Source organism: Chroicocephalus ridibundus, chromosome Z, assembly GCF_963924245.1.
Source record: "Chroicocephalus ridibundus chromosome Z, bChrRid1.1, whole genome shotgun sequence".
Taxonomy (NCBI): Eukaryota; Metazoa; Chordata; class Aves; order Charadriiformes; family Laridae; genus Chroicocephalus; species Chroicocephalus ridibundus.
The window spans coordinates 61,433,814-61,461,603 of NC_086316.1; the positions used below are offsets into that span (position 1 = coordinate 61,433,814).

Genomic DNA, 27,790 nt, shown 5'->3' on the forward strand with positions numbered 1-27,790 from the left:
TAGGTTTCCATTGTTACTCCATTGTTATGGGCAACTCCTCAAGCTGTCTGCCATGCCTTAATGGCAGGTGGTTGTGCAGTAGGGAATATTTAGGTAACATCTTGTTAAAACTTAAATCACATAAACAATTTAGGTATTATAAAAGAATCTTGCTTTTAAATAATGCAAGATAGTTGTGCTTAAATACAAATCACAGACACTTTCCATCTCTTAATCAGAAGAGAAAAACGCTCTATGAAAAAAGGTTAAAAATTGAAACCCAGAAATACTAAGAGCTTAGCTCCCTTCTTACACGCCCTTGTTAAACACGCAACTTCTCCATGGTTTGCTTTTTTGGTATATGTACAATATAATATTTCAAAAGCAAACTAGGTTTTATATGAAGAACTTGGATGCTTTAGAAGTACCTTTATGAGCGTTTTGAAGAGTTTAACGTTTTTTTTCCAGGGGAGGGGAAATATCCCAAAACAGATGAGTGGTCATCTCCCAGGCTAGAGTTGCCAGCTGTTTGGGGTTTTTTGTTGTTGGTTTTTTTTTTTTTTTTTTCCTATAGCCTTTTTGTGTTCTTATTTATCTAGTCGTGTATCTTAAGAACGAGGTATGTTTGCATTGTGCATCTTTTTCCTTTTACTCCTGTGTTTCTGGTACAAGAACTACAGGTGAGTCAGTGCAGGTTGTTTCTATGTCCCTTAACATGAGAAAAAAAGAAATTCTCAGTGTGTTTCTGGAACAGGAACTTTTTCGTGCAATTACAATCCTGAGAAAACAAGAAAAAGGTATGACATTTCCAATAACAAAGTGAAACAAAGGTTGGATTTGCAGTACAAATCTACACTGCCAAGTGTCTTAACCCAAGTCCGAGGCCTGTCTGGCTCAGGTTTTCTAGTGTTTTTCACTTCTGCTGATGACGGTGTGTGCTGCTAATTTTGGGTTGTGGCAGAACATCTAGAACGAGCAGGAGATGTGTTTTGAAATAAGCAAGTTCTTTGGTCATCGCTGACTTTTCTTGTGAAGGACTAGGTTTATATTTGTAGCCCAGGTCTGTTCCCAACGCTGTGGCTGTGCCCTTGGCAGCATGTGTGACCCTGCGGCGGGTGATGTCACACCTTCTGCCCTGCGGGACTGACTCCTGTGTAAGGGTATTTGCTACCGTCAGCTGGCGTCTACTTTGGCATGGGCTTCAGTAGATAACTAGCTGCTTTTTTATGCCTCTTACGGGTATTACTACAGCTTTTTAATTTTAAATTTAATGCACGCACCAGAATTGCAAATTAGTGAGTGTATCTGTAGGCACACTTGGAAGGTGGTGGTATGCTACTGGGAATAAGACCTGAATGTTTGTACAACACATAAAAGATGGGAGATGGGTAGAACCATCATTTATTAATTTTTTTTTTCATGTTAGTTACATGTCAGATGTAAAGGAAAGGTACATTGTAAATAAATAGCCACTGGGCCACAGTCCTCAAACTTGCAGAAATAAACCACCGCCCTTGTTCTGACAGAAACCATTGGTATGTGTACGGTTTGCTTCTGTTACACCGCTTAATACTCAGCAGAGGGGATGGGGAGAAGGCACGGAAGCACAAATGGTAAGGGAGTTGGTCAGATCTCTTTTTCCAAAACCGATGCACTGTTCTTTCTCTCAGCAGTTCTTACTGCTGCTTCCCATCGCAGGGAGAAGCCCGTTTCACAGGCGTTCCTCTTCCTGCCGTAGGAGGGAGCTTACAGGAATCTTGGACTGATGCAGTACCTGAATCACCAAACCACCAGCATCTCGCCGCCGCCACCAGAGCCCCAGCTTTATGCTCGTGTCACAGATCACTTATCCAGCTCTAGTGCTATGGAGTTTTACCACTGTGTTTTTACCTTTTAGGAGGAGGGAGGGATGTAATTAACCTAACGATAAAATAGCCTCTGTAAACTTCAGACGTGTCATGTCAGCCATTTAACTGTTCTGAGCACTGCTTTGCTGACACAAACTGTGCTACAGCAGAAGATTCCAGAGGTTTTGCCAGGAAGCCGTAGCAGCATCACCACGTAACCTGCCTTGCTCCTCCCAGCGATGCTACAAGCTTCTGTCCCACTCTCCATCCCGCAGAGCTGCAGACCTGCCTTCTTCCCACAGAGGTGCCTTCTGCCCTTTCCCCCTTTTGCACCGAGGCTCTGGGTCCCTCCTGCCTTCTCTTAATGTTATGCAAATCTTCACCACTCTCATGCTGACTGTCCAGGCTTTCCCCAGCCCAAAGGCAGCACATCTCCCTTGAAACCTTGCCTCGGCAGGAAGGGCTGGTGGATAAAAACAGGCAGAGATTCTTATCTGTGCTGTGACAGCTGCTGCCTGTCTGCGTTAGTGCTGGTGTTCACGCTCCCCTCTTTAATCAACCAAAACTCTGGAGGGAAAAAACCCAACACAAAACAAAAATTACATTCAAGATCATTCCCTGCATCTGCTGCCTTATCCCTTTGTTCCTACCGTATTTGTGTGCTGTCTGTGGGATGTTTGTTGGGGACGCTTGTGTCACAGACAAATCGTCTGTATTACCTTCTTTTCACTCTTTCTCCTCACCATGGAAGAAAATAGACTTGACTTCTCTGAGCTATCTCACTATGCCCCATATGGCTTATATAAGGCCAAGCACATTCATAGTCTTTCAAACAAAAATCTCTGTTTACTTCATTCTTTTATCTTAAACAACAACTCTAATTTGCATCATGCTCCCCCTGTATATTGCTGCTTAGAAGTCACAGGAATAAGAAAAAAAGAAGATTCATGCAATTCATACAAAAAATTTATATTAACTGTACTTTTTCTTCCTCAGTACTTTATTTTAATCCCATTAAATTTCAGGAGTGTAACTGAGCTCTTACCGTACAAAATCATCAATGCATGCTCGAACTGCCATGCATGTTAACTGCACAATTTAAACAACACAAATGTTTTATGAATCAACTTCATATAAAGCATCATGAAGTGATGGCCTTTTTCTCCCCGCACTCACTTGCTGTGAGTAAAGTGACTGTTGGACCGGACAGAGTCCCGCAAAAACAATTTGACAAAGAAGCCGTGGCACACTGCTCTTGATTTATAGTGATGTGTTAAAAAAACAAAAAACCAAAAAATTGTCTTGAATTGGCATTAAAAAATAAGACTATTAAAAAAAAAATCACACGTCCTATCCTTTTGTTGCTGGAGCACATACACCTGTGTCATTCCTGTAATAGTTTCCTGAAGGTTTCTACTGACGGAAGGTCACAGCCTCTCCAAGTGATGCATTGCAGTGCCTGCTGGTTGAAGGCTTCTCTTAGTATTAGTACCAAAGCTGAAACATAAGGTCGTTCATTATTTGTTCTCCTGCCCACTACCACTGTACGAACAAATTACTTCCACCCGCTCTGCAACAGCATTTTGTGTGTCCCATCACCTCACCCCCTTGCCCTGCTCGGTCATCAGCTCGGTGGGTCAGCCTGCTGGCCTTTGCGAGGCCTGGCCGTTCGTGGGCCGTTCCTCCGGTGCCTGTGGCCAGCAGACAGGATCAAGAAAAGCTGCAGACCAGCGAACTGACGCTTGGAGCATGTCTACAATCATTTAATCCATTCTGGGAAAAGATGGGAGGAGCGCAGGACTTGCCCTCAGTGAAAGGTAGCGTTAGTTAACCATGCCTGATTGATAGAGCAAATTGTTCAGGAGATGAAGTCTGTCACTTTTCCTTAAAAAAAAAAAAGTAGTTTCTGTTCAGGCTATGTTTTCAGGGAGAACGTGAGCTGCAGGTTGCCTACCAGGACATGCTTTGTTTAGACTGGTATGCAAACTAACACATACTACATCTAAAGCACATTTAAATACTCAAAAGCAGTTACAGTTGCAAGTCAGTGCTGTGTCCCATTTCACAGAAAAAAACCAAACACCGCAACCTTCAAGTCTTCAACTTTTAAACTCAATTTGCAATAAGAGGCTTTAAACAGAAGCTCTGCGTCCCAACCAGCATGTGTCAAGACTGCATCAGCCCCCTGGGAAAAGCCTGGCTCCTGCTGCCAGCCAGCAGAGCTCAAGTCTTCCGGCCTTTCCACGCCCTGGGACGCCAATCTCCTGCAGTCCTTAGTGGATGCTCACGGTTTCAGGGATGCTTCTGAATGAGGGAGTGTTTGGCACTGGCAGTACCAGCTTGGTTCGGTGATGGAAGGTAAAATTTATCTCCTGCCCCCTTTGGAGCTCACCAGTGGAAGAAGCCTGGCTGACTCCCAACAGGACACCAAGATGTTTTCCGTGAGCCCATCAACATGTCATTGCAACAGCAAGTCATGGGCTTTCCTTAAAAAAAATGTTCTAATATACTGAAATACTGGAAATTAGAATTTCTTCTCTTATACCTCAAGAACTTCCGGCTGGTGAAGGCCTGACCCCTTGACATACCCCCGTCACCACGTGGCTACTTTCCAAGTCGCTATGCCCCAGCTTTTACCCAATATAAGGCACAGAGCTATGCTTACTGGGGTCATGGACGTCAGCTTCCATCCTCCTGAAGTAGCGGCTCCCTTTTCTGGTGCAGCGCATTGAAAAGAGACACTTAAAACGTCACAGTAAATTCCACAGCCACCTGGTAGCTACTCCTGAGCTGTAAAACCTGCCTCAGTGGCTGGTTAACCCCTTTGCTTTTATCCCGTAAGCAAACCCTCCTTTCTGCCAGGGTCACGGAGGAGATCGCATGTTTGGATACTCGGAGAGCCCCCAGTGCAGTTGGTTTCTCAGCGACGGGGCTGACTGCTGCTGTGCTCTGTGGAGCCCTAATTCCTTCTGCGTTTTGTTTTTAGATACATAGATCCTTGTTACAGCTTCATTACTGGAATTTGGCCAAACTGTCACAAGTCCCTTAAAAAACCTTTGGACCTACAGCACAGTTCACTGCCTGCCCGTCCGGCCAGTCCAGACGTAAGTCTTGTAGCTGGATGTCCCAGTCTGACTCAGGCAATTTGCGGAGAGATCTGTTCTCCTCTTGGTACTGGTTCTCTCAGGGAAATTGCAAAATGTTGCTTTAATTCCTTTGCAAAACATCTGTCTCCTACCCTAGCTGACAGAAATCCTCAGGCTGGATGGCAATTTTTGCTGCCTGGTGTAGGATTCCTTTGTTTTAGCAGAAAAAATCAGCTCTGAATCTGTTCTGAAAACGGCCTGCCAATCCTGACACACTACTGCATTTTGACTTGAGGAGTTAAACATGCCTTATAGGAATTTTCTACTTCTGCAATGCAGCCATCCTCAATAAAGAGTACACAGACTCCTGTTTTCTGAGAACACTTGCACTGCTCTCTGTTTTAGCCAGCTTTGATTCCAAATGCTCCCTGGTGGCATGCTTCAGTAATGCTTGTTTAGAACATTCCTGGTGCTTCCCCACTGCCTCTTCTCTTGGCTTCTTTGCCTGGCCAACTCCTTCGCCGAGGCTAAGGGATGTTCATGCACATCAGACAGCACCCCATATCTATGGATACCCTTTATGTGTTTTTTTGTTCGGGTTGCTGACGTGCCTGCCTGGTGAGCAGCACACTGGATGTTCATGTATCTCATTCCATAAGCAGTTTAGGACTTCCTTACATTTATCGTAAACATGTGCTTGGTGCCCCAAGTTACGCAGGAGAAAAGAGCACAGAGACACAAAAGGAAAAATAAGAAATATAGGATAACAAAGTTTTGACTTGTAGGTTTCCAAATGGTAACAATAACTACCCCAAATAAAGCTTTCATAACTCCTTTTTCTTTCAAAGAGGTGGGGAAAAGGTGCTTATACCAAACCAGCGTGTTACTCATCTTCTGGATCTGCAGAATGAAATTTCCCCTCTGTCTTCTCTGCTCGGGATCTCTGGAGCAAAAGGGCTCAACCTGTGACGATGGGGGCTACAGTTCGAACCAGCAGCTTCTGAACAAAGGGTGACAAACCCCCCGGGGCTGCTCCTGGGACAGGGGGCGAGCGCAGCCAGGCCTGGTCCGGCTGCCACACATGTAGGAGGGCGCAGCAGGGAGCCGGGGCAGCGGGGGCTCCGCGGGATGCTCACGCTAGATATGACCTGAGTCGCTCAACTGCGCATCACTGTCCTGGCTCCTCTCACTAAGCGAAAGTCAAAGACAGCACCGTGCCTTCCTTCCACTGATACATTTCTGGTTCCCATTGCTGCAAATTCCTGAGAAACAACACTGCTGGAGTTACAAAAATAGCAGTATTTTCAGATGCAGAGAAAGTAGATTTAATCTTTACTTTTCCATCCACAGGTAAGGCCTGTGATGCTTCTCTTGCAGGGAAGTACCGGATCATTTTGCTTCCCATTTCTTTTTTGTTTACAGAAAATTCCTGTCATCATTTAACAGAACACAATCCAGACTTGGAGAATTTCAAAAGTCTTGTTCCCTCTCTGAAAATCTTAAAGTTTGCAAATATCTGCATGACCATATTTAACTAAAAAGGCGGAAATCCATAAAGGCAGATTATACTTCAACATACCTTGTCAGTGCAGCTTTTCCTCTCCCCTTAGCACCTGGATGCAGGTATTGTTTGTGAAGGTCCTGGACTCTGCCTCCTTCTTGATCTACTGGGAAAAAAATTCTTCCTCTTCAAGAATTGCCACAGCCACAGAAATGCAAGTTGTCTTCCAAGAAAACTTCTAGGTTGCTATTCTCAATCTAGTGGAAGCAAGAGCGGCTGACACACTGCCGGATGAGAGCAGGTAAGAATCCCCAGGGCAGGGACAGACAAGGTCTGAAACTACTTTGAAGTTAAAAGAAAAGAAAGAAAAACCCCAAAACCCAGCTCACAACTTTGTTACACAAATACCACAGGTGCTAGGAACTGATGGCAGGAAAAAATAGGGAGTGTTGTTGATCAGCCACTACTGATGACTAACACCGATACCAAACCTCTAGAGCTGTGAAGATGGAAAGGACACGGGGTTTGTAGACCGCCAGAACTTTGGCTGTGTTCACGGAACACACACCTAATGCTGACCTTGAGAAGCCTACGGCAACCGGAGCAGAGTTCTGGGGCAAGCCAGGCGCGCTCACTATTCGCATGACGTGCATACCTAAGGGAAAGCAAGATCCTCTCGAACGAACCTTTTTGTCGCTTCTGGCAGCAGCTCAGGTGGTCTGTCCTTTGCTACGCAGACCATTCTCCCTACCGGTTCCATTAAGGGAATCTTTTTGACAACTCTTCTGTTTCCCCCCACCCCAAATCTAAAACACCTTTGATGGTTACTCCTCCTTCCCATGCCTGTATCTGAAAATGACACAAACTGCCAGACGCACTGTCGCAGCTGAGCTTTGCTTGGGCAAGACCCGGCAACAGGGAAGAAAGTGGGTATAAATTAGGCTTGTGTTTCTTTGGTCCGAGGATGAGCTGCCAGCAGTGGGGAGGCAGAACTGGCAGCTACAGGTCCCTGAGAGGTTGTGGCGGGCAGGCTACGAGACCCCACACGGTGTGAAAACCCACTTCCATCGGCAGTGTCTAGAGGTACTGCGAGTATCGTGACATAAGCAGCTGCAGCCGCTTTCTGGCTGGGTTGTGCAGCCAGGAGAGCGGACACGAGCCGAACTGACTCCAGGATCTAACACAAAACTCTGCTCGCTGTTCCCAAGTGTTCAACATCATGGGTAAAATTAATCCTACTTTTCTGAAGTAACTGGAGTAAAGCAAGGAACTAATGCTGCTAAGCAAAAAAAAAAAAGAAAGAAAAAAATATAGATTTTAAACAGTGTCTGTTATTCCCGTGATATGTTCTCTGCTTAGCACCATTCAGAGGTAGTGCACATATGCAGCATTACTAAGAAAATGTAAACAAGACAATTTGAACACTGCTTTGCAGAGTCAGGTCCATTTCCTGAAAAAAATCAGTGTACAGCTGTGCACTTAGCCGGCGTGTCCGGTTTACTGAGACTGAACTACACTCCTTGGATGGGGATTCTTGATGATCCCCTTTTTTTTTAATTGTCTTTCGACATGCAGACCTAATCTCTAATCAGATTTATCTTTGGCCTCAAGATCCGAGATTTCCGCAATCAACCAGATTAAGTGCTTTTACTGACATACACAGTTCTGCAGAGAATTAAGGTCTGCGACAGTTTTCCATTCCTCCCTCCATGCGGTATTTCTGAAAAAAATTTTGATTTTTGAATGTGGTGTTCACAGAGCGGTGTTCAGTAGCCACTTCAGCACAGAATATAAAAGATGTTAGAACAAATTGAGGTTTAGCCTCTTGTTGAAGGTAAACTTGAAGTTAGTCCCTAACTGGTAGAAAAATGAGCAGAAATCAGAAAGCTTTCACAATTGACAACTGAAAAGACACATCCCAAAATATTAATCTTTAATTGATGCATTGTTCATTCTTGCAGGGTTTTCTTTAAAGGAATTATCCTGGGAATGCTACCAATAGCATTAAACGATACTTATTTGTGTTACATCTGGTTTAGCCCTTTATTTATTTATATTTTACCTGAAAATGTATTTTCTTAGAGACCTTATAACAGCATTTCTGCATTATCAGTTCATTTTGTTCTCCTCTTTCCTGGATGTATTAGCCAGGAAAAGGAATTCCCAGTCTGTAACAGACAGATTAATTCACATGTTTTACTTTATCCACATAGAAAAATGCAATTTCTGGATCATTGAGGCATATGGATTACGAACAAGACACTCCAAAAACTAACTATCCAGACGGGGATATACTTACAAAAATCTTTTATGTCAAAGTCAGGATTTCACAACATAACACACTAATGCAAAATCCAGTAGCACCTGAAAGATTAAGGTAGCTGCTGCTATCACTTGCACATACTTGAAAAAGATTTAAGGAAAAAAAAGAAAGAGTAAAAGTACATTCTCCAGAGAACAGCAAGTGTATTTCAAAATAAAAACCTGTATTTTTTCTTTTTCTTTTTCTGTTTTTTTTTTTTTTTTTTTTTTTGGGTATTTCTGTTAGGTTTTTTGGTAATTCTTTTTTTTTTTTTTTTCCTTTTACGAGACTGTAGTTGCCATATAACAAGTTATATGCGATGTGACTGCCCTCCCCTCCAGTGCAAGGTCATGGTGATATATTCATGCAATAGTACTCAACACTGTTTTCTCATATCCATATCCCCATAGTTTCCTCAAAGATAGATACAATGGATGATACCTGTCTCTGGGAAAGTAATGTTTCAAACAGGCAAGCTTTTACCTTAAAATAGAAGCGGAGAGGCTACAGTAGGTATAGCCACCTAAATATGAACTTTAGATCACAATTTCTAAACACTCATCTACTGTATGTAAACATTAAAAATAGTCTTAGCAATACGATTTTATTTATATGTGCACGTATGTCCACCTTATCCCATATTTCTGTTTGGCAACTATTTGGGAATTCAAAGGTGCAGCCCTCCGTAACTGTATTATTAAAAAAAAAAAAAAAAAAGAAAAGAAATGAAGCATATCTACTCTATGAGAAAAGAAATTCTCAAGTATCAATTTCCAATTTTAAATTTAATTTCAATAGGAAAATATTAAAAATGTGCACATCTAAATTGTTCCATGTTCTGTATATACATATGTGTGTGTACGTATACATAGAAATACTCATGTACCACACATAGTCACAAAATTTAAGTGGAAATACTTCTGTCCACTATTTCCCCACATGTAAATGACATCATAGCTTTAAAAATGTCAATAATATTATCATTAAAAATAATATTACATTTATTCCATCATCAACTTTCTGTGTTTTTATTCTTTTTCTTCATCTTTATTATGTCCACTGAGCATTAGCGGGCCAAATTCTCCTTGCACTTCCACAGATGCTATGCCAACTGCACGATGCTGGCATCACATCAAGGACACATGTGGTTTACAGCAGCTCAAGTGACAGGAGAATCAGGCCCAAACATCCCCAAGTAAATTAAAAACTAGTTATATATGCTCATCTGGACCTGATGAAGATATACACATCACGGCCTAAAATCCACTGAATGAAAAACATGTAGCTCACCACAAAGTTTTCAACGAGTAGCACGCTGAACCAAGCTCCCCCCATCCCTTCAATAAATAAAACAGGTGAGAAAATACCCTAAAAATATGGAGGAAACTTAAACATTGTGTACATTACATACAGTATAATACATGACGGTTTAGCATTTGACCTAAACCATTTTCCTGACTAGTCAGGGGAAACCTGATAAATCACTGGTAAAGAAAAAAACTGGTATCTTAGAAATAAAGCATGTATTTCTAATATAAATGAGAACCTGTGTGTATTATATGGTATATACACACAGTACACACATGAAAACAAACTTATCTTTTCTAGTTTTGAATAGCAGTCTCTCAGTGGAGAATATTGTGTTGTACAAATTTAATAAGCAGCTAGATTTCATGTTTAACATTCAAATTAATTTGGGGAGCAAACAAAGGTCCGTGCATCTTTCGACTCAGAAGTCTGACACTCATTCATACATTTTAAAAAAGCCCTCTTCAACATTACAAGCAATTTATGGCAAGAATGTACTTTGATGCAAGACACGTGACACTTGGCTTACCTTTCAAAGAGGTTCTTTTTGTTTAAATAAATCTATTATATAAAGAAATGTGTGTTTGCCAAAAGTCTGTTAAAATTACATCAAAACAACTTTAAAACCTGCTCACTGAGGATAATTGAATTCAATTTCCTGTTTTTAAACATTTAGTTAACAGTTCAGAATATTGCCTGGTGTAGTTTCAATAAAGATGTGATATGAAGACCCATAAAAGAGTAAACGTCTCCATTCCAATTTGCTATGACAACAAAACTTCTAGAAACAGCTTTCTTGGCTGGACAAATTCAGTGTACAAGTAATCTCTTGCAATAGCTCTATGCCCTTAATGCAATCTGTAATAAAACAATGCTCCCCATAAGCCATTATTCACAAAACCTGAAATGCACGTGACATTCTGAAAAAGTCTCCTGCAGAACAGGTTAACAGTTAATTGAACATACATATTCGACATATGTATCAAGGCCAGAAAACAAATGACTGGCTATTCCTCGTTATCTGTGCATGTCAAATTTTACATTTAAAATTCTCAGAGGTTTTTTGCCTTTTTTTTTTTTTTTTTTTCCTGGGGGGACTCACCTTCTATCATTGGTTGGCTTCAAAATATAGTTAAGTGGAAGATAGTATCTCACTGTAATTACATGGAATTCATATGAAAAAGTAAACCTTACATTGGACAATATTGTAGAACACCAGAGTAAGCTCCATAAAGAAATACGGTATCTTCCATTAGAGATATATATATATAAAAAACCAAAAAACAACCAACCAACCAACCAAACAAAAAAACTCCAAAAGGAAGAACTTTATACAAGCAGTTATAGTAACTTTGTTTCAATTAAAGATGCATCTCTCTCACTCCTGGAAAGAATAAATTGGTAATGGCACTGCTTCTCCGCAGTGCAAAGTATCCTGAGAAATTATTAAGAACAACAAAATACAGGGCTGTCATCACTAAGTTCTTGCACAAAACGGAGCAATTAAGTATCTTAAATAAATAAAACAGCAGATAACCTATATTGTGTCTACCAGAAAAAAAGGGGATGTGACCTGGGACACTGCTAATTCCTCCATCACTGATAATTAGAAAAGGATTGCATTCAATTACTGTTAATATCTTTCAAGTTATCTATGGCCAATAATGTACAAGGAGGTAATTTGTAATTCAAGTTTTTTTGTTTCTTGGTTTTTTTTTTTTTTCAACTAGCTACAAGCTGAATTCTGAATTTTACATTGAAATACGACTCAAATTTAAAACAAGCCCTCTCAGAGGAGCATTTTCTAATTTTGTGCAACTTTGATGCAGAGCCCAACACAGTCCTATGAAGAGAGACAGTGCATCTTTAAGCTGATTGGCACTGGAATCCCATTTTCTTTAGCTGCATTCTATTAGCTTGGCCAAGTTATCTCGTAACTCTGTTAGTTCAAATATTTTTCCATCAAGAATTTCTAAAAGTGTCTTCAAGTTATTGCGAAAAGCTTCTTGCTCATTCTGACTTTTCTCCAGACGTTGCTCTAGATCAGACAGCTGGCCTTCCAGGTCTTTGTTTCGAATTTCTACTTCCTTCAGAGAAAATACATAATACGTTAATGTGTTGTTCTGCAAACAGAATGCAGTCTAACCTCCTGCTGGTATTCGTGTGCTATTTTTGTCAACTGGATTTTAAAGCAATCTGTGACCCTTTACAGTTTTCACTACACCAAAACCGGCACCCAAATTGTTATTATGATTGCGTATGTACTGCCGCTTCCTCCGTTTTCTCAGCAATTCGTCTGAAGGACAGAAACTGTTTGGAGAGGGATAAAATTCAGCCAGTGAACAACTGATGAGATGGTACACTTATTCAGGTTAGTTATTGCTTCCATCATTCAGAAATGTGCCACCTACTGAAAACAGCTTCTCAAAGGTTTACCCAAGTTCAAGTGTTCCCTGATTTAGACTACATGAATTGCTCAAGGACACCGTCCCCACTAAATGGTCTCATAGAGAAACCCATCCAGAATGCAGCTTTGTGGATGGAGGAGTACTGCCTCACTCCCGCACCACATTATGGGCCGTTTCACCCCGAAAATTAAGACAGAAACATGAACTAGCAAGACTGGCGCTCCCACCCGCAAGCCCCGCGGCGGGAGCAGCCCAAGTGCCGCACGGACAAAGCTGTTCCCACACGGCGGGTGGAACCATGAACATGAAGTAGCAGCACGTCACCCAGAGCTGGGGGGAGGTGACGCCGAGCGAGCTGAGCTGCGGTTCAGCAGGAGGAGAAGCCCCCCCCTGTGCCAGCCCGCGGGCAGGGGGAGGGAGGTGACACCGCTTGGCTTCCTGCAAAGCTTGTGCCCTCCTCTCCTGTCACCTGGGCCTGGAAGAGCACACGGGTTCTTGGCGCGCTCATTGCACGTCTTGGAAATTCATGCTGAATTCTGTAATTTCGGTTATGAAAAACACTTTCCACGGCAGCGCCGGGGCAGCATGTTTAGTGTACCACGCACCGTCTGCAGCCATCCTCCGGAAAAGTGCATAGTGAATTCGTATTTACACACACTTAACATTTTTTCACCACCTCTTCCCTTTACAGCGGCTTTGTGTCACAAAGCTTTAATGGCCCTGCTCTGAGTTTTTACAACAACTGGTTTCTCACAGCCATTTGGCAGCAGTTGCTGCTCCTGGCAGGAGCGACTCCTCCTTCTGCCCTTTATGGTTCTTCACGGGAGAGATCTCAGCTAAGAAACAGCCTGACCCACGCAGAACACGTATTTGGGCAGTCAAGAGTAAAAGGTATGAGACTTGTGTCAAAGTCCGTGGCCCAAGAGACACGTTCCCCCCGTGAAGGGTCTGATGGCAGCGCCGATGGTCCGCTGCATCCCTGGCCCGAGGAGGGATGGGGCGATGTGGCTCGTGCTCAGTGTGGGCTCCCATGCCCCACAGCCGGGGAGAGCCCTGGCACCCCAGCAGTGGCGTGGGTGGAGAAGGCAGCGCCTCGGGAACCTCATCTCCTCATAACTGCGGCTGCTCGTGCAGCCAAGGGTGATGTCCAAGCTGAAGTGGAGAACCTCCCTTACCTCTTGTTTGTAAATGGGCAAGTTAAGAGTTTTGGGCACTGGTCTTGAACAGCACAACTGAGAGCAGGAATGACTCTTTGCTGCCAGGACCAACAGAAGAATTAGTTTAACACTGAACAACACAGTTGCCAAAGCACTAAAGGAAGCAACTGAAAAGAGTATTTGTAGAAACAATAGAAATTAAAATACATACACGCGTATGTAGTAATTAGCTACCCCACTGCTGCTATAAACAAACAAGCTAACTGATTATAACCCTCTGAAGGCTCTCCTGCGTCGAGCCCACTCCTGCTCTGCAAACCAGGTACTGGCAAGTACCACCTGCTGTAGTGACTGCAGGGGTTCGGGCCCCCTGAGGCCAAGTGACTGCAGCACAGGACAAAAAGGGAAATTCAAGGTCCCCTCAGCTCTGCAGGAATGACAGAGTCTTATCTTCATCTCACACAAAACCGACTGCTGTTTGTCCACATTTGCTCACGCATCCTGCTTCTCCTGTCACCGTTCCTCTTCTACACACCAAATCTGTGTGCTCTAGGAAGTCTCCTTGCCACTGCTCTTACCCTAGAGATAATTAACTTCTATAAGAAGGCAAGCCAGTGATGAAAGGGACCACTTTGGAACAAATCCATGGATACATACATGGTTTTATTTTGTGATATCCGGGCCTGAAGAGCATCCCATTGGTCTGTATCTAGCACTGAAGATCATGTTTCAGGCCCTCCTCAGATGCTCTTTAACTGTGGAATTGCTCTGCTGTGAGCACCGAGGTAAAACCAAAAGTGAGATGTAGGAACTTCACCCATATTCAGCAAAAGGCTAACTCTCCATTGGTAATCCTTGCCCTGTATCTCTTCAAATCAGAAGAGCTCCCTTGTGTTTAAACTTCCAGTTTCCATATTTTATTTATATCCCAGTCTTGACATCTCTTTCCTTATCCATATACATCTAGCTTCCCAAACATTTCCTCAGATATACTTTCTCCCACACTTCCTCCTGTTTTATTTTCCCTACCTTATGCTTAAAATATTTAATGACGTATGGGAAGTAGAACAAACTGAAATATGCCAGGAGCTGTTGCTTTTAATTTCTGGAAAATGCTTCTTCCCAAATTTTACATTTGATCCTTACACGTATTTAACCTAGATTAGTATTAATGATTTTTACAATAGTACTGCATTACAAGTTCATGTCCAGCTCATGTGCAGTTTCTTATGACAAATCAGTCTACCTCAAAACTGTTGCTTCTTGATGGGAAGAAGTGGAGATTACATGTAATGTAATCTGTTCCCCTAGTCGTGTCATTTCATTTTATTTGTAGTTAATCTCATCTAACAATAAACTGACTTTTCTGATACATTCAGGCCCTTTGCAAAGTCTATTTTACCCTGTTTTTTCAAGCTCTTCTTACAGCAGACACAATCATTTCGCATATATTATTTCAGAAAAGAAATAAATTATTAACAAGTTATGTTTGTTATTCGTACTGTAATAATCTTTTGTAGAATTCAGTGCAAAGAATTCATACACAACAGCTATATTTAGGAATCAGCCATAGTAATGACGATACCCTGACTTACTGTGAGAGTCACACTGATCGTGACTCACTGATATGTCCTCTCTACATTGCTAATGAAATTAGTAAGTAACAAGGGCCCCGATACTTACCCTTCACAGTGATAACATATTGCTCTTCACTGGAATTTGCCAGTGATGGATTCCTAATGCATTCCCTGACATGAGTGTGTCAGAAACGCAACACACCTTGAAACAGTCCTTTCTCTGTATAGCATTTTTCATACAGGCTACATTCCAAAATGTTTTAGAATTACATAATCCATTTGCAAGCACAAGAGGGAAAAAAAATAAACCAGAAGAAAAAAAAGAGAGAGATGAACAGATACGGACCCTGGAGACAATCACCCTGAAAACAGATGATGAGTCAACAAAGCGAACAGATGCCAGATGGTTAGTCTGGAGCTAGAGGAGAAAACACCATTTCACGGACGTCACAGATGCGGGGTGAAGTGGCTCAGAGAAGGCCAGTATAATCAAAGCAGGACGGTTATAGCAAAGCAAAGACTCAAGGTCTTTTAGATGGGCTGCATCGGGTCATCAATAAGCTTTAAGCTTAAGAAAGGCCCCTTTTAACTCAGATCCTAAGTGAGCTTTAAATTTACTTGAATAGAACCATATAGAGCTATTTTCAGAAACCGATCGCCTACAACATGACGTATGGACATATATACACAATATATCCATTTGGTTACTAAAGATATCAATATACCAAAAGGAAGCTACTGACTTTATACAAATTTTAATAAAAACTTAGCATTTTCTCATCTTTCATCTCTTTCTAGTCTCTTATAATTCTGCTTGCTAAGGATAGCTGATTTCTGGCTCATTATTACTTTTCATATGATCTCACACTGAAATTGTGGCATATGCTATTGCTAAAACAATTTCCAGCTTTCATTATAATCTCCCTTTTGAGTCTCTCAGATAAGCTCCTTTTCAGCTGAAAACTCCCCATTTTTAGCCTAAAGCCAGCAACAATTCTTGAAATAGTGGAACAGGCAAGCTCAGGTGTATTCAAAACAATCTTTAAAGATTGTTTAAAGTAATAACATACTTTCTCCAAATAATTTGACTTAAGAATGGGGAAAAATTAATAAACTCATTTTGTCCTTATAATGTGGTTTTATTCTGTAGGTTAGAAGGAGATTCAAGGAAGTTCCAATTCATGTAATGCATTTCAAAGAACACTTGCTTAACGATTTTTAAGCTGTGGCTAGTCTGATGGGGCTTGCTTTCAGCATGATTGAGGTTGAGCCACAGAAGAGTGAGGGTCACCTTTCAGCACTTTGGGCTTGGAGCCATTTAAAGCTTGAGTTCCCAGTCCTGTCAAAACTCTGAAGTCTGAATTCAGAGTTGAACCCGTCGAAGCTCTGGGTCAGCCTCATTCAGAGGGCAGGTTTCACAAGGGAGGTGCGTATATGCCGGCTGGTCAGCCCAGCGACAGAAAGACAGGAGCTGAGATGTAGCAAGGGAGGGTTTACTGAGGGCATGCCCATTCCAGTAGGCTGAGGTATCTGGCTTTACACACACTAAAGAAACAACCCAGAAAAAAACCCAATAAAACCACTATGATCCTAAATAATTCCAAGAAAACGTCAAAGTGTGGTTTTAAAGTCTGTAGTACACAAGAGCGCTTTAACCTTTACTTTGTCAGGGCACGTTTAAAAGCCCAATACAAACTCATCCCAACCTGATGATACGCAGCCTGACAGTTTTGGTGGCACACAAGATCTATGGGAAGACACTGTAATGAAAGTGAGACAGAACTGCCCAGGACACGTACCAATGAAGGACATCTGCTAGCCTGAGAGTGCTCTGTGGACTTGTAAATGAAATCTGGGTCTGTTCCCTCGGGTAAAAATAGCAGCTTACAGCAGGTGGAAACTTTGATACAAATTCCTAAGGACCATCCCAACCCACCACTTCGCAATGCAGTCTAACGTACATATTTATCTGGCACCTTCAGTGAATGCAGCACAAGTTGCTGATGTGAACTGCTCACTTGATGATCGTTTTTCCCTTCTCTCTAAATGAAGATGATGCACTATAGCTCACCTGTAACTTCTGGGTCAGAGAATCCCTCTGTGCCTGGAGCTCTCTGGCATTTTCGATTTCTTGTTTCAATCCTTCTATTTCCTAAGGGAGAAGAAACAGCCTTGCTAGCAACACGTTACCTGGCTTGGCCGCAGTGCAGGTAAGCTGGCTACTGCTTCTTCTCCTGAGCCAGCCACTGCAGTGATACCAAAACCAGCAATTGGCTACTGCCCATCACAGCACACAAAATTTAAGCCCTGCTTTCAACACTCCTGAATCACAGTCCCAAACCAGCAATTCCATTGCGAATAAACAACAATACGGATAGGCATTTTCTTTTATAAAAGTCCAAGTTTCCTCTCCCACACAAAAGACCTGAAATATTTTTTTCCTGGAAAATTAAGGGTCCTTGTAATTAGAGAAACAGTTTTATACTTTACATTCTATTAGAATCTATCTTTCTCCATTTTTTCAAGAGAAAAATCCAATTTTCATCTGCGAGCTGCTTATTATGTCACTAGCAGCAGGGCTGAGCATCAAAAAATCGCCTGCTTTGACTATTGATTTCTGTAAAAAGAGAGTCTACAAAAAATGGTATCTTTAATTTAGCAAGAAGAAAGTAATAATGCATAAAAATAACAAATATAGATAAAAATAATAATCAACACTTTCTACTTTCGGGAGGCATGAATAGAAACAGTTAATGAAACTACAGTGTATCAAACTTAAAACTATTAAGTACTTTTACCTGGAAGGGCATATTCACCTCCCAGAACTCCTTTCAGAAACATGTCTTTGCAGCTATCAGCTCAGCATAATTCAAAAGTGCACGGGCACCAAAATAGGAAACATTACCGATCTCCGGCTAATGTCTTAAGTATGAGGAAGTTTGGAAAAGGCTTCGTTCCATTTTGGGAGAATATTCTGTAACTACTGTGCCTCTCCTGCGTCCTCCTTGGAAACAGCTAACAACTGCTCCACTGGAGTCACGGAGGGCTCAAGCAATCTGCTCTTACACAGGGCAAAAAAAAAATAATCCTTTATACACAGCTCCCTCCACCTCCTTTTTCCCATCCACAAAAGACGATTCTCAACCATTCTGTGGCACAAATCTGCTTTCCTCTAGCACCCATGCCAATGCAGGTGTTACTCCAGTTCCTCTTATTTTCTTGCTGCTGGCCCAGCCCAAGGCAGATGGCACAATAAATATCATCAAGTTTCAGCCGGGGGCCTTGGCATGCGTGTATGGAAAGGGCTGATCTTAGGGATGATAAAAGTCCGCTATATTAACACAGCCTGAAAAACAGATTGGCATGAAAAAGGCATTGATCTATCACTTGCTCCAAACCTTACTCTCCAGAAGAAGGAAAGCATGCTTACGACAACTTCCCTTCTTACCGACTCTGGACTCGCTCAGCGTGATGACTGCTCTGTGGAAACCACTTATGACTGACTTTTGCAAACAGAGATGCTTGGTAAAAGCAAACAGAAAACCATGATACTTCTTTTTGTTGTTCGGATATCCAGCTCTATATTGGACTGATTTAATGATACATGCGGAAAAATATTAATAATTTCAAAGAAGCTGTAAAAAATTTTAGTTCGTAACAGCAATAGGAAATAATATTTACCAGCCATCACAAGCTTAATATTGAAAGCCTTTAGAAATGATATAACAGAAAAGCCAAGAATAAATGTTAGCAAATACCTCTTCTTTTTTCTTCAGCGTAGACTCTAACTCCTGTATTGTCTGGTTTAATTCTGTTTTATGTGTGTGGACTGCATTGGCTTGACTGCTCACACACTCTAGCTCAGTCACCTGTTGAAATAAGTAGAAGCAATACATACAGAATAAATTTCAACAAATTCAAGGTACTATTACTTTTTTTGCATCAATAGCTGCATTGGAAATACAGCCTCAGTTCTGGGTGACTTATGGGGTTCTTACGTAGTTAGCATAAAATTCCTTAACAAATTGTTTAGCATAAAATGGTTGCTGTAACTTCTTGGAAACAATAAATTTCATACGTTGCAGGCTGAAGAGCACATTAATTAAAAGTTACACTTACTAATTATTGAAAATTTTATAAAAGAAGCTGAATTACCATTTCAGAAACAGCTAGATGATTAAACACAGACCTGTCTGTGTAACTAACCTGTCCATCTGACACTTTTTAATATTGCACAGACTTAATCAACCAAGCCACAATGCTCACCCACTTCCCAGCAAGCCAATTAACATTTCACAGTCTCAATTTCTAAGTCGGCATAACAGTGTAATAGCAGACACTCAGCCATCAATGTCCTGCTGCCAACTTTCTACTTCCTCTGGTTTCAGATCTCATCTCTCAGTCACAAAGCCAACAGCTAATGGCACGATTTGGATTTGCACAGTTCCTCTTTATTAGCAGACAGCAAACACTCTCCATCTGCCCTTGGATAAGTTGAAGATACCTGGCAGTAGTATGCCCTTTTTATTTTATTTTTTTAATCACAGATATGTTACTACCCTACCATTCACAAATAAACAGTTGTAAAAAATAGCTTCTGCAGTGAAGAAATAAAATCCATGCAGCTACAGTCTATGCAGAAAAGCCTTTGTTGGTGTACCTCTCAAATTACAGATCAAAATATTTGAGAACTCTCACACTGCATGTCTGTGTGGATGTGTGCACTAAAACCTTTTGTTTAATAACAAACTGTTAAAATATTTAAAAAACTATCTAAAACCTAGTAACTGGTTTTTCCAGAAGATATGGTCCTGTCAGTCTTAGCACACAGTCTTGACAGAGCTGCACCATCTACCTACAGTAACTAACAAATCTGGCCCAAAACCTCCTTTTGACGAAGTGTTAACCAATTCTGCAATGAAAATCTTTATGTCTCCATTTGACTCTCTTGCAGAAGTAGCCCTTAGACAGAGGGCAGGCATTCTCCAGGAAAATTTTATTTCTTAGATAAAAGAACATCTTGACAATCAAGGTTGGTGCCCTCCAGCACCAATGTCTAGGTAGTGAAGCCACTGTGATGCCCGTGATTTCAGACTCTGAACCACTTGTAGGCTCAAAAGGTAGATTACAGAGTGCAGAGAGAAGTCAAAGGAAAACCTAGATGAAATACAAGAAAATGAAAACGAAATCCCTATCAACTTCTCCTTTCTGAGTCACAGGGCATGAACTTCCCCTCTGTAACAGCCATGACAAGTTTAGTTCTTCTACTGGAAAACTCTGATTAGACATTTTTGCACATCAGACTTATAAACGGACAGTACTGAGATTACAGCAAATTCTTGGGAGAGGTAAGGGGAATGAGAGCTGAAGATACAGCTTGGTAACACAATACCCCACCACCCACCCCAAAGAACCATCTTATTTGCTGGAATTATCCCAAAAGAAATACCAGTGCTCATGGCAAAAAGTAACAGCAGTTTGCTCCGTTTTATCTGCCACTGAACATAACAACTGAAGTCTTAGATAATTATGTAAATTTGCTTCAATTACACAAAAATATATCTATTTAGATTGCTTGTGACTGCTATCAATTGCGACTGACAGAGAATTCACCACTACAGTTACACAAACACACACAAGCAGAATTGGAACAGACGGACTAGGATGAACCTATGCCTACACAACATCTGAACTAACATCTAGACACAGCAAGAATCACTGAGGCACACTTTAATTTAGGCTGGAAGGGGACCCTGGTGGTCATCTGGTTGAGGACCCCTGCTCAAAACGGGGCCAATTTTGAAGTCACATTTGATTGCTCAGGGCCTGGCCTGGTCAAGAACCCTTCACTCTCTAGCAGAGCTACCACAGTTTTAGGCAGGTTCCTGTGTTCCTGACATTGAGGGTTTATGCATTCCTAAATTTTGCTGGAACTGTCAAACTCGCCCGCCTTGCCTACTTTCACCCCATCTGATGTTTAACTTCTTAAAGATTTCCAAGCTTTTCTGCTGAACTGAGTCTTGAATTGGTGGTAGAAGCCTCTATGGATCCAGGGCTAGGGTTGTTAGGGGAACCCAGCGTCAGGCCCTTCCCACCCCTTGTGAAAGACTGCAACTTTGTATGGTAACCTCCGAGAAGGTCAATCTCACTCTTAGAGTTCTTGCGCTCCGCAATATTCACCAGCTCTTACTGAGCACCGGCACAGTGAATACTCATTTACGCAAAAGGGTAAGAGCCTCAACTGGAGAGACAGAAGAAAACCCAGTCCCCAAACCACCTCTGTCCTAGCACCTAGTGCCTTGGAAGCAAGTGTGCAAAGGCATCTCATCCTGCGACTGAGGATGCACTTGGACCCCCACTGGTCTCCTCTGGGCTGGTACACACAACGAGGATGCGTGTGTTGGTGCAAGCCTGGAACCCAAGCAGGATGGTGGATTGAACTGTGGTGGACAAATTGTCCCTGGCTGAAAACATCTCCTGCAACAGCCCCACCAGATGTACAGCTCACCTGAACGCTCCTCTGGACCCCCTCATCCATACCAACCCAAGACACTATTGAAATTGCTGAAGCAAACACAACTCATTTTGCTTGAGCAGAGAAGGGAGTGCTCTCACAGAACTTCTTGCCAACAGAGGCAACTGCTGTCTGCAGGGAAATTAATTACCAACATTAAAGGGGTTGTGATGTCTTCCTCTGGTCCAGCTTTTCTCTGGGCAAACGTCCATCTCTTACTGCTTATGCAAGAAAAGAATGCATTGTTCAACTGTTTTGTTTACTGTTCGTTGAAAAATCAGTAAGTTGGAAAAAAAGAAGAAATTCAATTAAAAAAATGGGTTTACTTTAATCGCAGTCTTATTTAAATGCCCATTCCTACAAAGATCTGAAAAGATGCCAACTATCTTCATGATGTTATCTTCTTGAATGTACATATAAAAAAGAAAATCATATTGTGACCCTTTCAAAAAAATCTGTAGAGTAAGATGGGCTGGAAAATTACGTGATATAAAGAATATGCAACTGAAAACAAAAGTAACAAAAGATAAAGCTCTAGGCAAAAATCTGGATAGCATTTACTTGCTCTATTTCCTTGTTTCAAATTGAATTCATTTTTCTCATGACCAGTGGTCCAAAATCATTAAAAATAACTGTTTATGCATTATGCACAGAAGGGGGCATAAAAGGAAGCTAAAATGCTTTAGTCTGACCCTCCCACGTGCTATTTTCAGGGACATCTCATTCAGTGTTCCATGTCTAAGAGCAAGGCTCGATCAATCATTCAAGCCTTTGCACAGCAACACTGAACAAGGTACCTGTGATTAAGCCTTGTGCCAGTACAGAATCCAGGCTGAAAGAACAGTCTTTGAACAATCACTGACTAAACAAAGTTCTTCTATTGTGCTATCCTAAGTCTGCACCGACTTGCATATCTGAAAAAAAGTCAATACTGTGGCTTTGTATTTGAGACTAAAAAAGAAAACAGTAGTGTTTTTAGCCTCTGCTTCTTTATTTTGCATTTATCATCCAGGTAAGGATCGCATGTAGGGCAAAAAATTCTGAAAGGGCTTTTTAGTGACTCTTTAATGAGCTACCTCTTCTAGTATATGGCTGTCATTATACTTAATTGCGTACTTCAGTGAGAAATACGTCAGCTGAAATAAGACAGCAAGGCAACTTGTTCTGGCAGAGCCTTGACCTTCTCGGCAGAGGCCATCCTAGTGTTCCCTGGAAGATGTGAGGTAGGGTCAACAGCCTATGAAGAGAGGAGGATGCCAGGCAAACGTTTGCATTGTAGCAGGCAGCTAGCGCAGACTGGGCTGCTGGGGAGACTGGAGGAGTGGGGCTTCAGGCCACATCACACCGTAAGCAAGAACAGCCCTGACATGAGCCTGAGACAGTGACTATCCAAAGCTCCGGAAGACTTGTAGAATCTAAGCAAACAAGCCATATCAAACCACAAAGAAATCAAGAGAGGAGATTGCATCAAATCCCAACACAGATGACTGCTTCACAAGTAAGAACTTCAGTTAGACAGAGGCAAAGAAGTGGAAATCACAGAAATATTTTGAGTGATCACTTTCCCCAAGCAATTATTGACTGAAGGAATTTGCGCTGTGTTTGCTGCAGGTTGAGTAGTTTTTTGAAACCACTTTTTTGAGATAAATTTGTACACTTCTGAACCCAACCAACGATAGTTTTTACTCAGCATCTTAAATTCAGTACCAATAGATTACGAAACTCCTTCTAAACTTCATACAGAAATTACTTCGGCTGCTACAGAAATGCATAGACAGACAGATTAGAACATATTTTCAGTGTAGCTGTAGCCCATTTTATGTACCTGACACTATCAACCTGTCGTTTCCTAAAGGTGTTTTTATCCCTTCTATTTATTGTGGAATGCCCTATCTAAGGTCTACCAGCCCAGGCTACAGTGCAGAAAAGGTAGAGTGCTCACATGCAAGACTGAATTTAAGTATTAATTATGTATTTTTAGCTGGTTGAGTTACATCCCTAAATGGATCATAACTGTGACTGTGATAATATTATTCCATCAATAATTCAAGATGAACCTCCTACAAAGAAAAAAGAGCCCTTTGCTTTCCACAAGGAGAAGAGAAATGGTGTTGCATGGCTCAGCAACACTAGGAATAACTGCATAAGGTTTCACGTACTTTATGTAGAAGAAGCCTCTCAGATCTTCACGGTGGACAGTAAGATGCAAGGGAGCATGCAAACAAGCTGATCATAAAAATAATTCCAGTATAGCTTTCAAAAATAAAAAACTCTGGAAAGATTTTTGGTGCTGAGAAACGTGAAAATGCAGAAAACAGGGAAAATTGCTTTTCAAGGTTGCTGCTGAAAGAACAAAAAGCACACCAGAGTATTATTCATATACATCACTTCTGACAGCAAATTAATTATTGTAGTTTTCCAAGATTTACCCATAGATAAAATGATAACCTGGGGGCAGGGGGGAGTTTTGTGCATTACCAACAATATATTGCTTTTTTCAACAGAGAAAACAATTAAAGATTTTGCTGAAAAGGACATATTTTTCTCTGTGGGCACTGGTGCCTCAAGCCATGGAAATATCGAAATGTTTTCCACAGCTACTCATTTCTACAGAGATGAAAGAGGAATAATCCATCATCTGCTTGAATTTTGTGAAGAAAGTAATGAAACTACAGTAGGAATATTTGAAAATATAAGAAGTTTACTAAAATTGATGCTTTGAGTTTCAGCCATGCATTATTATTTGCAACTAATAATGCTTATACTAACTTTAGGGGACATCCCTTTCTCTGCAATCTAATTAGCACATACCTTTTTCAGCTATATGGACGGTTTATGAAATGCATGCAATAGCAAACACAGTACAGGTATGTCATCCTTTAATCCGGGGGATTTAAATCCAGTAATTTCCTTTCCAAGGAAGTTTTGGAATTATAGGATATATTTCATTCTACAAAGCTTTGACTACTTAAAAATTTTGTGGCATGCTTCCACAAAGTATGCTTTTTACAACTTGCAAATAAATAGGTCTTAGCGCTTTTCTTAGGTGTTTTAGGAAGATGAAGATGGGGATGAGGTACATTTCAGTGAAAATCTTTCTTTTTTTTCATTTCTCAGAGTGATGGTAACTTGGTTGGTGGTTTGGGTTTTTTTTAAATTATAATTCTGTATATGACACATTCAGTCAAAGTGAATTCCCAGAAAAAAAAACCAAACCTAATTAAATAGTCTTGGGTCCTAAATGCAAATCTGCTCTAAAAACAAATCAAGGAAAACAGAAGAAGACAGAAAGGACTTGTCTTCAGTTCACTGTACATTAGACAAAACATTTTGATTTCAGGAAACAAAACTAACATAACCTGACTCACCTGCCCTGTCTGAGAAGAGACAGCTTTTTTACTAAACCGTAATTATTAACCAACAGTTGAATCTTGATAAAGGCTAGACATGGATTATTTGTATTAGGGATCACACACAGAAAGGGAGCTGAGAGAACGTGCTGGATTTCAGAAACCCTGTCCTAGGAAATGCTCTGATAATCCAACGTCAAGACTGACAAGACATACCATTTCAAAAATAATACAGAACTTATGACAGCTGAAATGGATATTGGAGGAGCCCTGAAATAAAATGCTCGTATTTTTCCTTCGGTACCCTCTAATGCCATGAAAAGGTGGTGGTCAGCCTCTGCAATGGTTTCTCATGTATTTTTACAATATTACTCTGGATTTCTTTTCATTAGAAACTAGTTCCACTGCAAGAAGGATAACCAACCTTACACAGATAATTACAGCCTGCTCTGAAATATAAACTCTTTTTTAAGGCAAGATTTTAATTTCAAAAGTGAAAAAACAAAGTCACTATAATCCCATACGTCTCTAAAAACTCAACTATCACCGTTACAACAATTAGCCTTTACAGATCTCACTGTGTCACAGAAAACCGTAATACTCCCCAGAACATCCCTCTTGAACATTTGGTCTATGTTTAACATTATGACCTCACTTGGACAAGAGCTGCCTTTTTTTTTTTTTTTTTGCACCTTTTCAGGAGTTTCTAATGCAACAAGAGTTTGTTTGCAATTCCAGATGAAAGGACTGCATACATCTATACAGGGACTTGGTTGTCCATTTTTTGTGCACTCAGAATTGGTCTATCTGCACGCAGGTTTCTTTCAAATAAATGAAATTTATTTGAAATTTCAAATTATTTGGCTTACAGATAAGTACTAACACAACTTTGATTAAATCCCACTGCTTTGATTAAATTGGAAGCTACCCATATCTACCCTGCAAAATGCTTATCTATTTAGATTATAAACAAATTGCACCAAGCTGCTTTCTGGCCACTTCCTTAAGAAGTAAGTTATACTTTGGTCACTTTTTCCTTTAATAAATCAAACCAAATTTTAATATAACGTAAATTTGGATTGTTCAGTGGAGGTAGGAGGGACACAGTCTTAAAAGGAGGATGACAACAGATAGCCACCACATAAAAAAGGTGCGTTGCCAATAACTTTCTGGATCAAAACTCCATTCATAAATTTCTTGTTACCACACTTCCTGCCACTTTCTTTCATATTTCCACTTTTAGATAATGTCCTTCCTCGGCCACATAAAACCAGTTATTCATGGTAGTCCTACGGTGATGCTAGGAAGAGTTCTCAAGAAGGATGAAGCCCACAGTATGGCCTCTGATTCAGCAAGCAACTTTATCACTTCTGTATGTTCGAGTTTTCGTTCTTCAATTATTAATGCAGCTGGTGGAAACATGGAGTTGACTGCTAAAGGATCTGCAAAGATTTTCTATAGATAATCTGAGCAGATGGCTAATATAGCATTTCATACTTCTTGTGGACTTTAATAACTGCTTTTATAAATTGTTTTCTTTAAGTAGCACAGAAATAGCCCAATAAAATGACTGTGGTTTTATTTTTGTATGCTTAGGCATTTTTTTAATATCCACTTTAAATTTTCCTTTAACAGTAGTGAAATCAGGGTCCATTATTTGTCAGGTAGTTTTGATAACTACATAAGATGCCCTCTTCCTAATTTATTCAGTGAATGAAAGAACCAGAACATAGCAGGGTAATTTTATCTTATTTCCTAGGAAATTCTGGTAAAATTACAAGCTAGAATTCAAGAGATTACCTCTCTGTTCTTTCAGGAATACCCAAGAGCTTGATCACTTCCCTTCATGTCTTTTTATCTTAGGTTTCTTTCCCTGCAGATGAATGATCTTCAAGGACTGCAGCTCTTATTATTATGCACTGGTGTTATTACTCTGTGCTATTGCCCAGTGTCAAAGGATGATTTACTTTAGCAGTTAGCACGCAAGAAAAAAACCACATCAGTTTCATTTTTTACATGACAAAGACAGAACTTTGGGTTACTCTCCATAATTCATATCACCGTGCAATCCTTTCCTTTTTGTGGTATCAGGATTAATGTTAGTACCAATGCTATTCTACTTGTCTGAAGTAGCTCACTTCAGAGTTTTTCATTCTGTTACTGAGCTGTTCTAAACTTATGAATCCCTTTTGACTTTAAAAAGCTATGCAAGGTGTGTAGGAGTGCTCCCCAACCCTGTTTAAGGAAAATCTTTGTTGTTAAGTTGCTTCTGAGCAGATTAGAGGAGAGAAGGCTGAGCGCTCCAAGTTAAGATCTTGACTGGGCATCACATCTTCCCAGAATTATTATCTCTTTGTATTTGAGAGGAAAAAACCCATACACTCATTTAGCGAACTTCTGAAATACATAATGTCTGACTTATGATCAAAAAATATCAGAACAGAGCATAAAACTTTAATTTATTGCAAAGTTTGCACTCAGCCACACCGAATCTGTATTGTATTTTGTCTCAGCTCTAGGCATTACTAACGCAGAAAACAAATGGAAGTAGGAAGACAAAGGCCTCAAAAAAAGCAAATAAATGTAGGTTAATATGAAGAAGAGATGAGGAAATATTATACTTAGTCAGAACTGGCAAATAATAAATGAAATTAATTTTTAAAAATGCAATCAAAATCAAAGAAAGGGGCATTTTAGCTTTGTTTCTGTATTTTAAAAGGTGTAAACAATGTGATGCACAGAAAAACTATTATTTCAGCCA

At 40.7% G+C, this 27,790-nt stretch overlaps 1 protein-coding gene across 1 annotated transcript in view; it reads right to left on the minus strand.

Annotated features, from left to right (window-relative positions):
• Window positions 1–584: 584 nt before the first annotated feature.
• Window positions 585–27,790, minus strand: part of HOMER1 (homer scaffold protein 1) — a 101,035-nt gene continuing 73,829 nt past the window's right edge. The window contains exons 7-9 of the mRNA XM_063320804.1: window positions 18,924–19,034; window positions 17,237–17,317; window positions 585–12,110 (exon numbers count right to left, since the gene is read on the minus strand). Of these exons, the coding sequence (XP_063176874.1) occupies window positions 11,922–12,110; window positions 17,237–17,317; window positions 18,924–19,034 (381 nt within the window). The 3' untranslated portion in view covers window positions 585–11,921. The remainder of the gene's footprint in view (window positions 12,111–17,236; window positions 17,318–18,923; window positions 19,035–27,790) is intronic.